This window comes from Zalophus californianus, chromosome 5 (genome assembly GCF_009762305.2).
Source record: "Zalophus californianus isolate mZalCal1 chromosome 5, mZalCal1.pri.v2, whole genome shotgun sequence".
NCBI classification, from domain to species: Eukaryota; Metazoa; Chordata; class Mammalia; order Carnivora; family Otariidae; genus Zalophus; species Zalophus californianus.
The window spans coordinates 15,700,008-15,712,137 of NC_045599.1; the positions used below are offsets into that span (position 1 = coordinate 15,700,008).

At 39.7% G+C, this 12,130-nt stretch overlaps 1 protein-coding gene across 7 annotated transcripts in view; it reads left to right on the forward strand.

Annotated features, from left to right (window-relative positions):
• PRR16 (proline rich 16) overlaps positions 1-12,130 on the forward strand; it is a 282,610-nt gene that overhangs the window by 169,760 nt on the left and 100,720 nt on the right. For 4 of the 7 annotated variants that reach the window (XM_027607040.1, XM_027607035.2, XM_027607039.2 and 1 more), the window contains one exon: positions 7,469-8,853. In XM_027607040.1, the coding sequence (XP_027462841.1) occupies positions 7,520-8,224 (705 nt within the window). In that variant the 5' untranslated portion in view covers positions 7,469-7,519 and the 3' untranslated portion in view covers positions 8,225-8,853. Of the gene's footprint in view, positions 1-7,468; positions 8,854-12,130 lie in introns of those variants that run through there. The other 3 variants (XR_003522344.2, XM_027607038.2, XM_027607037.2) reach the window with 1 other exon arrangement.

The following is a 12,130-nucleotide window of genomic DNA, read 5'->3' on the forward strand; positions in this document are numbered from 1 at the left end:
AATTGATCCACAGCTTCCTTGTGTGTGATTCTAACAAAAGCCTCTGAAAATCATCAAACACATCACCTCTCATTGTCCTTTCTTTAAATCTCTCTTTGTTTCCGTTCCATTAGCAGATTCTTCTCTAAACATGAGCAGCTACAATTAGATGGCTCAGTTTCATATTCGAGAGATACATTTCTCCCTTGCGTCTCATGTTAGGTGTGCATGTTCTCAGACTTATGATTAATGTCACACTCTTCTCACCTCCAAATATCTGCAAACAGTCCGTCCCTCTAGTCCTACTTTCTTTCATTTTGTTTTCGGTTTAATTACATCATGCCTGTGGTTATGATTCCTTTAGTTGCAATATGATACTTTGAAAGAGCTTCAGCCAAACACTGAACTGTAATTACAAGGACACAGCAGTGTATTCCTTGTCTGGCTAATTTATTCATCTCTCACTTGGCTGCAATAGAGTCTAACTAGCCAAGTAAATAAACTTCAGCGCCTTTCAGTATGTTCTCCGCATGGCAGCTTAAGAATTACTTCTTTTCTTTCTTTCTAACTTTATTTAACTAGTGTTAAATATTTATTTTATTTTCAAGTTATAAAATGTTTCACACATGACAGAAAATAAATAAGCTAGTGTAACAACTGTAACCCAGATTTAACAAAAGTTAACCCTTTATCCTAATTACTTTGCATCAAGTTTTAAAAGAAATAAAGTATTTTAGCTTTATTATGGCTGTGGCCTCTCCACACCCACCCCCCTTCCTCCTTGCCTAAATTTGGTGTGTATTATTTATTTTCACATTTTATAAACTAAACTACCTTTGTTTCTCTATAGAAACAATACAGACACACTGAGTATATGTGTTTTAACTTTGTTACATTCAGCGTTAGGTCTTTGAGATTTATCCCTACTGATGCATGTAGGTCTAGTTACTTCCTTTGAGCTACTTTATATTTGCCCACCTAAGCATTTACTAACAGATATTTAGGTTGTTTCCAGTTTTTTGCTATGAGAAAACAACCTGCAAGGAACATTCCTATGCTTTTTCAACCCTGTGCACATCCGTTTGAGTTTCTCTAGAGTAGGGTAGGCTTTGTTGCTAAAATACCCATACTGTAGGGTATGTACATTGTCCACTTTATAGGACATTGTCAAAAATTTTCTAATGGACTGAATTTATATTGGCATTAGCAATGTACAGAGTTCCCATTTATCCGCATCATCATTATCAACTGGAATTATCTTACTGTTTTGTTTTGAATCACTATTGAGAATGAAATGCTATTGCATCTGTCTTGTTTGCCCTCCCTTGATTACCCGTGAGACTGAGTGGAAATTAGGCATTCTGCTTGTGTCAGTTACTTTTTTACAACATTTTTCTGATTTTTCATGTGTGTGTACATAAGCTCTAAATTTTGTTTCATTCATTTTTTTAAAGATTTTTGAGAGAGAGAGAGTGAGAGCATGCGAGCGAGAGAGAGAGCACAAGCAGGGGGAGCAGCAAGCAGAGGGAGAAGCACACTCCCCCCTGAGCAGGGAGCCCTATGCGGAACTTGATCCCAAAACCCTGGGATCATGACCTGAGCTGAAGGCAGACGCTTAACCAATGGAGCCACCCAGGCACCCCTGTTTCAGTCATTTTTTTTTTTTTTTGCCTAAATTCGTATTGATAGAAAACTGTTTCGATGAAGAAAAATTTAGGTTAAGTTTTTTGCTTAGTGTTTATGGAGCCGCATCAGGTTTCATTAAGCCATTTGTCCACTGTGTCTTATTTGTGTCAGTTTATATCAATGTCTCAGTGTCCTTTTTTGAATAAATTATTGTAATCTATTTATGTTTGTTATGATTACGAATATATTTGGAATTTTTTTCTATCTTATTCAGTTTCTTTTCTGTTTACCATGCTCTTTTTCTTTGTTTAGTTTTCTTATTTTCTGCCTTTTTAAAATTTAAAAGTTGCCAAATTTTTCTTACTCACTTTTTAAACTTTATATTATTTTGGAAATTATAAGTTTGTCTATTAATTAATTCAGTAGTGGCCCTAAAATTTTTTCGCATGCATTCTTGACTTAATGAGTCATAGTCAGTATCACATCACTACTGATTCCTTACACACACAAAAATACAGTGACCTTAAAATGTTTTAAATCTGATTGTTTCCCAATCAGACATGTCATTTTTCCTAGTATTTTACTTTCACATTTTTCTAATCTCCCCAATTAGTCATTAGTACCTTATTGTTTTGTAATCAATGCACATTTTTATTATTTTATAATTTCTTCGCTCATCTATGCTTCTTGTATGCTAGCCCTTTCTTCTGTTTTTTTACCTCTTTCTGAAATGTCATTTATCAGTACTTTCAGCACTGAGCTGTAAAAAGTACACTCTCCCAGTCTTTATGTCTGACAATGTTGATTTTACCCTCACGTTTACAGAAGAATTCAACTATATTTCCAATTACTTTCTTTTATTATGAACCATATTCCTAAATTTTCTTCAGACTTCTGTTGCTTGTTTGAAAACCTGTCAGCCTGATTTTTGCTGCTCAATACATACTTGGTGCCCCTTGATTTATTGTTGTAAAACTTCTATCATTACTTTTGTAGGAGAAGGAGACATTTCCTCCCAGGGTTCTTCTAGCTAGTTGAGGAATTGAATTGACATGGGACAGATTAACAGGAAAAAAACCCCAAAGTTTTATTATGTGTGCATGGAGGTCCAGTAATGAAACTGAGACCCAAACAAATGACCAAGCCAGGCAGTTTTTATCCATTTTAGACAAAGAGAAAATAAATTAGTGAGGAATTGACAGGATAAAGAAAACAGAGGCTTCGAGATTTAACTGGTAAGGAATTCTAAGTAGAATTTGGGCTGAGTTAGTAGATGAGTAAAAAAGTAACAAGGAGGGCACCTGGGTGGCTCAGTCAGTTAAGCGTCTGCCTTCGGCTCAGGTCATGATCCCAGGGTCCTGGGATCGAGCCCCACATCAGTCTCCCTGCTCAGCGGGGAGCCTGCTTCTCCCTCTCCTCCACTCTCGTGCTCTCTCTCACTATCTCTGTCTCTCTCTCTCTCAAATAAATATTTTTTTAAAAAAGTAACAAGGTTTGTTTGTATAGTTTTCTTGCTTTAAAATTCCTATCTCTGGTGATAAGGATGCCTTTTTATTCCTTAGTACAGCAAGGGTACTTTTCATACAAAGATTTATTTCTTGCTTTCCAGTGGACACAGGAGGGTCTGAGTGTCCTTGCACCAGCTGGGTCCCGATTAGCTTTAATACAAAATCATTAATATGCCATTTTGGTACCTTTTGGGCATCTATACTTTTCCATGTTCTATGTTCTCATGACGGTATGTCTGGGTGTGGGTTTGTTTATATTTCCTGTTTGGAGCTCTGTGTACTTCTCTCATTAGATGATGCTTCCATTCTGAAAAATAGCAAATCAGCATCTCTTTGAACAGTGCTTCTCTCCCTTTGGAACTCTTTTATGTGGCACCTGATCAGCACTTAGCAGGGACTCTCAGAGCCTGGCTGCTAGCGAACTCTCCAGCCTCACCTCTCAGGTGCCCTTCAGCCTAAAGTCTTCTTTATATGGCTCACACTCAGGCCCTCTCTTCTGTCATAGGACCTTTATCAGGCCCTTTCCTGAGTGGCCTTCTGGAATCCTTCCTTTCCTACCATTTAACAGCTGCTCATCCTTCAGGGGAGTTTCACCAACTTTTCTGATGGAGCATTTTTATTCCCCTCTTACAGAGTCTCAGTCTGTCATTCAGAGCTCCTGGAAAAGTACTACTTTTACACTTACTTGTTTGAGTATCTAATGCATGCCAGGTCCTTCCACTAGATTCCCTGCTCCATGAGGGCAGTGCAGTTGACCTTTAAAGTCCCCACGTTTGAACCCTGGAGGTCTACTTATATGCAGATTTTTTTTCAATCAATGCAAGACTGTAAGGTACTTTCTCTTCCTTATATTTCCTTGATAACATTTTCTTTAGTTTACTTTGTGGTAAGAGTACAATAGATAATGCTTATAGCATACACAATAGATGTTAATCAACTCTGTTATCAATGAGGCTTCCAAGTCAACAGTCGGTTAAGTTTTCGGGGTTCAACAAATGCATATCTCCGACTGCACAGTAGAAGCAGTACCCCTAAGCCTTGTGTTGTGCAAGGGTCAACTGTATTTTTCTGTTTTAGTTTTTCATTCTGTTGGCGTTAACAGGCAGGAAACAACAACATGGAGACTAAAACCAGCCAGCAGCTACAGAACTATATGAGAGGCTCAGACAATACTGATTCATCTCTGACTAGCAGCCTCCCTCCCTTCTCAGAGCGAACCGGCTTTCTCTCCTTCCCTGCAGATACTTAATGCGATAGAAGGCTCAGGGTAAAGAGTCTCTCCAGGTTAAATCGTGCACCGTACCTGTGAGCCCGGACTGTCCCCCTATCTCTCACATTCTTTCCATGTCCTCCCGCTTTAATTTCTGAGATGTCTGGGCTAGAGCTGCCGAATGTGCCACCAGCTCTGGATCATTTCTGGATAAATCCCTTTCCCCCTATTTTATTCTAGAATAACTGAGCAGTTGTGACTTTGAAAAGTAACAACTCCAAAACTCAAAGGAGAAAGAACATGCTTTTTGTTCACTCTTAAAACTAAAGAAATAACCTTCAGTGTATTTATTTAACACGTATTTAACGAGCCCCTTTTGAGTGTCATTCACTACCTTAGGACTAGGTCACAGTAGTAAGAACAAACCTGGTCTCTGATCTCACTGAAATTAGAGTCTAGAGAGGAAAGACTATTCTGGTACTCCCACTGCTAACTAAACAATCAAAAAGTATGTGAATGCTTTGAGTGAAAGAAATAAAGTTCCCTGTGAATATTTAACAAATTCACATGGCCCACATGGGAAATTGCAGTAGGATAGGGAAGGCTGACATCATGAGGGACTCCTGAGCTAAGATGTTAAGTCAACAAAGAGGGGAAGTCAGAGCATTTCAAAAAGAAAAATCTGTATTTGCAAATGTCCTATGGCATGAAGCAGACTGACAATTATGAGGGTCTATAAGAAGACCCAGGAGATTTGAGAACAGAAAAGAAAAGGGAAATTTATTAGAGTTGAGGATGGAGAGTCATTTGAGGAGAGACAGTGATGTGCTGACTGGAACTGGCTAAAAAGGGCCAATTGTTCTATTTTCAGAAATTTTGTGTGTGCCAGCTGCTAAATAACCATTATTAAAACCAAAATATAGAATCACTGAACTCTACTTCTGAAACTAATAAGATACTATATGTTAATTGAATTTAAATAAAATAAAATTTAAAAATGTATCTATATGTAAACTCATATTAAATAAATTACATTAAATACAAAGGCTTTCTAATTGTTCTTAGTCATTCTTAATTATTTCACTACATTTTACTATTATTTGTGCCCCTGAGTTTATTTTTGCCCATTCTATTGGCCTGTAGAAGCATTTTCTACTCCTGTGTCAGTGAACATTTCCTCCCAACCTCACATGCAGTGATGTCACATTGACTAACTTGAAATTGATCACAGTGGGAATTTACACCACAAAAATTGGCAACCTTTTTCGAATCAAAACTCCCGTACACCTCTAAAAACCAGTTTTAAACATATACAAGCACAACACTGAGGGAAACTATACAAGACCTTGGAGATAGTATTAAGAATTTATCTTTATCACAGGAGAAATGAACAAGGCATTGAAAGGTTTTGAGCACGGAGTCGAGGCCAAGAGCACATTTCTGTTTTAAAAAAAATCACTGACATGACAGAATTGAAAGAGGGAGCAAGGTGATTTTGGGGGGTCCCATATGGTAAATAGTGGTGACTCAGAGGAGGACCAAAGAAATGAAAATGCAGAGAAGTGGGTTTGATATATATTTAGGAGCTAAAATAGAAGTCTGAGCTCTGGTGACAGTAGCAAGAAGCAATCACTTAAGACCCTCATGAGGAAGAAGTAGAAACTCTACATCCTCCCTACGTTCTGGATGCTTATGTTTTCATTTTGAGCCCAATTCTGCCACCATGTGTCAAAGAGCCAGCCTCACAGTCAACACACTTAGGCCTGAAGAAGGAGAGACAAATCTGCCTATGGAAACGTGAAATGAAAAGACTGTATGTAAATAAACTATTTTAAAAGTGATCCATAACCTTTCCATCTTCATATGTGGGTAATCGTGCATTTATGGCAACCATGAGAATGGTCTCCAAGGTCTCTTGGACCTTGAGGGAGGGTGAATGACCGTGTTCTGATATCCAGCAAATGCTGTGCTTCCTTCCTGCGAGCTGCCTCCAGATGATGCCTGAACAGGACAGAGACTCTTTGTCCCAGATTCTTTCCATCAGTTGCTCTAGCACCCTGACTCCTCAGTGCCATCTTCCTCCTTCACATCCATTCTCCTTCACTTGGGTCGGACCTACATTACATGGTTCTGCCAGACACGTTGGATTCCCTGCCTCTGCTGTGTGTCTGAGGCAGGTCTTGAGATGCTGTGAACTTGGATCCCTCCCCCACGTGATGGCAGACATCTGCAGTGCAAGTTCTTGGGGCCAAGAGAACTTTCTGCCCCTTTCCCCAAAGTCAGACAGCCGCGGCTTCTCCCCTTTCTCAGAAGCAGGGACGGTTGCCATTCCCTTAACACTTAAGTGTTGGGTTTTATGAGGGATGAGGATCTGGGAAGTCACTGGGGTTTCATGCCTGTGCGCCCAGGGGCGGGGGGACTCATTCACTCCATTCTCTGCCCTGCCCGCAGCCCCCTGCACGACAGGCCCGTGGCACAGAGACACGAGTGAGGGTTGATGGCGTTGTGTCTGGGCTCCTGGGGACTCTAAATTGTCATGATAGCACGTATTCCACCTTTAATTATTCATTAAGTTCTAGCTGTTTCCTTTCCTCACTTTGGAGGAGGCTGTCTGTTCCCTATGGTTTGCCAAAGTTGCACCAGTCTATGACGTGTCCTTTCTGTCCTCAGAGGAGACTTTTCGCAGCTCAGTTCGGTGGGTGTCCTTGTGATTCTCGGTTCTCTGATCATCTCAAGAAAAGTTAGGGTTTTGCAGAGTATCTGGCTTTTCTCATTATTCGTGTTCTCCTGTAGCTTTCTCCAAGCCGACAAGGGAAAGTCGCCGCCGCCTCTTGTTTTAAAAAATCAGTTATGTTTCTGCATCAGGGTCTTATCTTTGGTGGGCTCAGCAGAGCCAGGAATAGAATGTATCCATAAATCTATGTTGTGTTCTAGGTATGTGAAATCATTAGGTTATCAAACAGTCGACACGCCTCTGGAGGCTGTTCTGTCAATGCATTGAATGAAAACATTACCCAGCCATGGAATCGACCACGTAGTAGGAGTTAAGGCTCCCCGAGCAGATTTCTAGCTCAACCAGGAGACGTTTCTCGTGTGTTTGGCTTTGGGTCATTGCTCAACACAGTTACCTTGTCCTTTCCACCAGGTGGTTGACCAGATTGATACCCTGACCTCCGACCTGCAGCTGGAGGATGAGATGACCGACAGCTCCAAAACGGACACCCTGAATAGTAGCTCCAGCGGCACAACGGCCTCCAGCATCGAGAAGATCAAAGTGCAGGCCCACGCACCCCTCATCAAGCCCCCAGCACACCCATCTGCTATCCTCACCGTCCTGAGAAAGCCAAACCCTCCGCCACCTCCCCCGCGGTTGACCCCTGTGAAGAGTGAAGAGCCCCCGAGAGGGGTGCCAACGGTCAATCCTGTGAAGACGAATGGTACCCTCCTGCGAAATGGAGGCTTTCCCGGGGCACCCAACAAAATTCCAAATGGAAACGTCTGCTGCATACCCGCTAGTACCTTGGACAAGGCTCCCGGACGGCCTCTGAAGCACAGACCTGAAAAAGACAGGTGCCTCCAGGCAGGGCCTCGGGAACGAGTTCGGTTTAATGAAAAAGTACAGTACCATGGCTATTGTCCCGACTGTGACACCCGGTATAACATAAAAAACAGGGAGGTCCATTTACACGGCGAACCTGTCCACCCACCGGAAAAGCTTCCTCACCCAGGCCCCCCCCTCCCTCCTCCACCCCACCTCCCTCCTTTTCCACTGGAAAACGGGGGGCTGGGAATAAGCCACAGTCACAGTTTCCCCCCTCTCAGACCTGCAACTGTGCCTCCTCCCACTGCACCAAAACCACAGAAGACAATCTTGAGGAAATCAACCACTACAACAGTGTGATGTATGCCATTTCCAAAACCTTTTTGTTTTTGTTGTTTTTTTTTTAATTTCTGTGCTATAAACATAAAATAATAAGTAATGAGCACTTTCTACTCAAGCAATAAAAGCCCAAATATATTAATCCTGCATTCAGCAAAGTGGCATAAAAACCACCTGGTAAGTATGCAGTATGTTGTTTATATCCCGGGTATGCGGTGTTTAAACACTTGCATTGTCGGAAACCACAGAACCATGAAAAAGCTGCGCTTATTGTTTCTTTCAACCGACCTATGATAAATGGTGACCTCTAGATTTCAAATGGTTTGATTTACTCTCAGAGATGGGATTAGTTTCATTTATTCACGCCTGACTCATCTATGCATTAATAACATGTCATCCTCGTACCTTTGACCAGATGCTTTTTAGGAAGAAATTTTAATACCGAAGGACTATTTTATTATTTTTTCTAAAGATGTTTGTCACTAGTTTTACATTAAGAAATGCCAAGAACAATACCAAAAAGTTTTATTTTCTATACTATACAATTATGATTATACGTTCCACTATATCTGTAATGAAAGATTTTTGTCTGTGGAAATATCATATGTCAATAAACAACGGTACCTAATGGCAAAAGCACATGTTCCTCAGAGCGAAAACGAAGCAGTGGTTCATTGAATCCCGTGTTGATATTCATCAAAATGGGTGGCTACTCTGAAAGAGTTTGGAAAAGGTTATAGTGAGGCTAGGGCAGCATTTTCTAAATTAAATATCATTATCAGGTCATAAGTAGTACTTACACATTTTCATATTATGTCTTGTGGTACCCCCAAGACCGCATATTGAAGGTCTCATTGACCCAATACATGGCCAAGCCCTTTAGATCCTCCTCACACACAGCATCCCTCCCGGACACACCATAAACCAGGACATTGCAGCAGTGGGATGATTTGCCTCCTTCATCAGCAAGTTCTCTGCCTCCCCAAGGGAATCCCTATTTATAAGAGAATCACAGCGGAAAATAAAGATGTTTCTGGAATAGGATGTTTTTAGTATCAGCCTTAATGCTCTTTTCCCTCAGAATTGAACTATACCAGGGGTCTTTGTTATTTTATAGAAGGAAGAGAAGAAATCCTTTCCTCCTGACATCTTCTCTTAAGGCTAACTTGCCAGCTTATGTCACTTACCCACCCATGGATCAAGTTCACTTCCCAACTACTGTGATTTGGACTGATTGGATATTTTGCTCTGGAACTAGAAATGAGTTCATCTGTCCTAGAATCATGATGACAGGTGCATACCTGAACAAAAGTTGTCCATTAGGTGGCAAGAGGAGAGGGAATTATCTTTGGAGAAAATTGGTTTATTGTGCAGCTTAATAAAAAAATACTATATTCTTTTGGGCTAATTGGCTTTTGATCTCAAAACTTTCATTTTTGTTGCTGCAGGGAGGTAGTGCTATTTCTTTGTTGCCTTTTTCAAGCCATATGATGGTAATCTGGAATACTGTTTTTCAACAACTTCCTATTAAAAGATGATAACATACCTTAGGCAGAATGACAGAAAGAAAATAGGCGTGACTTTTTGAAAGAACAATTAAATGAGTGAAAAAATAGAGGATGTCATGTTACAAATTTACTCAGCATGATTTTCGTTCCTGTGTGTGTTGGCCACGAAGATAACGCAAGCACAGTAAATCCCTTTTTTCCCCCACAGAGTTACAGAACGTAACACCAGTAATAAAGAAAAGCCATAATCTAAAATATATTAATCATGTGATAAGTATGGTTAATAAATCTGACCCAAATAAACACAGAATTGACTTCCCAAATACCAAACTGATATATTCTTAACTTTTTCATGCCTTCATTTAGACTTGATATAAATAAACCCAAGCTTTCATCATTCTCTAGATTTTAATAATTACTTTCTTTCAAATGTGCAGCCAGTGTTAGACCATATGGTATTATAAACAGTCTTTGAAGACACGCAGCTTTCTCCCTTCAGCTCATCCTCCTTTTGCAGCCAGTTACCGTGACCTAATAATTAGCTTTTCATTTGAAATTTTGACCCCTGTCAATGTCTGGGAGCCATTCTGGATCTCAAGTTAAGAGCTTCCTGGCAACCACAGATCATTCACAGAGCAGATAACTGCAATGAAGTGGATTGAATAAGCTAATTCAAGCTGATGGAAGAAAGACACTGAGCCAGGTGCTTAGCCACAACCTGTGAGGCTCAAACTCATCTCTCTTTCTCGAAGTAGAGACAAAGGTACCCCATGAACAACCATCTTTTTAAGTGTGATTGTTGACATTGCCAAAATGGCAATACCATTTCTCATTCAACACATTTACAAGTAACTTTTGGCCTAGAAGACCAAGTTAAAGCCCAGCCTAAAAGAGTTAAGAGGTATTGAACTTTTCTTATTACAGTTTATTAAATCAGGATTAAATGTTAGATTATATCAGTGTTGGGACTTTCTTTTGAGTACATTTATTTCTTACGTTATTTCATTTTTTTCTTCCATTAAGGTTTGGAGTATATTGGGCCAATAGGGTTTGTTTTGTTTTGTTTTGTTTTGTTTTTCCCCAATGGATCACTTTGAAACATTCACCAGAACTTATGTCTTTAAATATACATAAACTTGTAAAACAGGGAAAGCAACTAACACATCATAATAAACTTAAAACTAAAGTGTCGTAAGTGGCCTTGCCATTTCTGTCATCAGCCAACATGGCTTTCAAAATTTAAATTCTCTAGTGTAGCCTCTGCACATCATCCATTAAGTCATCATAAAATGTGGCAAATAGTTGCTCTTCGCGAAGATCCCAAAGCAGAACTGCTTTCTGCAAACCCTTCAGGGCAGTTCTTTTTCCCAGTGTGCATTTGAAGACTTGTATTCCCACACAGAATATGTACCCCTGAGTTAGCCTCCATCCTGTCTGGAAGGTGATGTTCCTACAAAATGTCCAAGGGTAATGCTGCTTATGGCAACATTCATTCAGAGTGAAAGGTAGAACATGGATTTTTTTTTTAAAGTAGCATCTATTAATTAAATTGGAAAAGGAAAGGGTTTCACTTGCTAGTTTAAACAATAATGATCTCATTTGGGGGATGGGAGGTTATTGTATCCTCATCTGATGAAAGGCGAAAAGAAAATAAAAATTGACCAAAGTTCTCTTCCATCCCCCAGTAGTTATGGCAGTTATAGAAGAAGATAAAACTACATTTTTTTAGGTCACGCTTAAACTAAATTTAAAATATCTGCTCAAAAATACAGAGCATGTAAGAAGAGAAATTTCCCACTCTTCCAATTTGTTATTATTATATTCATACCTTCCTTCATTAGCTTAACATTATTCTAGAAAAAATATTAGTTGTATTAACTGAAGTGGTTTAATTAACCTAAAAATTTTTGTGTTTGAATTATGCCTGCATCTAATTATTTAATGAATAAAGGAATAGGGCGCTGTATTATATGACTTTCTTTGGGCAGATCAGTAGTTGCTTTTAGCATTACCAAGAGCGGCAGCTACACACTGTCTCTGAAACTCTGCAAGACCTTTTATCTACAGATTCTAATTGTATAGTTCTTTTTGGATGCTCCATGAAGAAACGCCTGAGTAGCTTCACGTGTTGCACTGGGAGTGATACAATCAAGTCTTTGAATCACTGTCTTGACTGAATTTTTTCCATGGAATATATGCAATAATGCAGTGTCGAGTCTTCTAATTGTCCCAATTCAGTTTCTTTCTCCTGATTCGCTGTTGGTAGCACATTTTGCTCTAATGTACACTCAAATTTGTGGAAGAAGATTGCAGTGTAATGTACTTTGGTACGTACTGAGGACTTCTAAGTGAGGAAATGATTTATGAGCAATAAAGTTGCGTTAAAAACCCGCATCACATAATTAGATAAAATGCACAG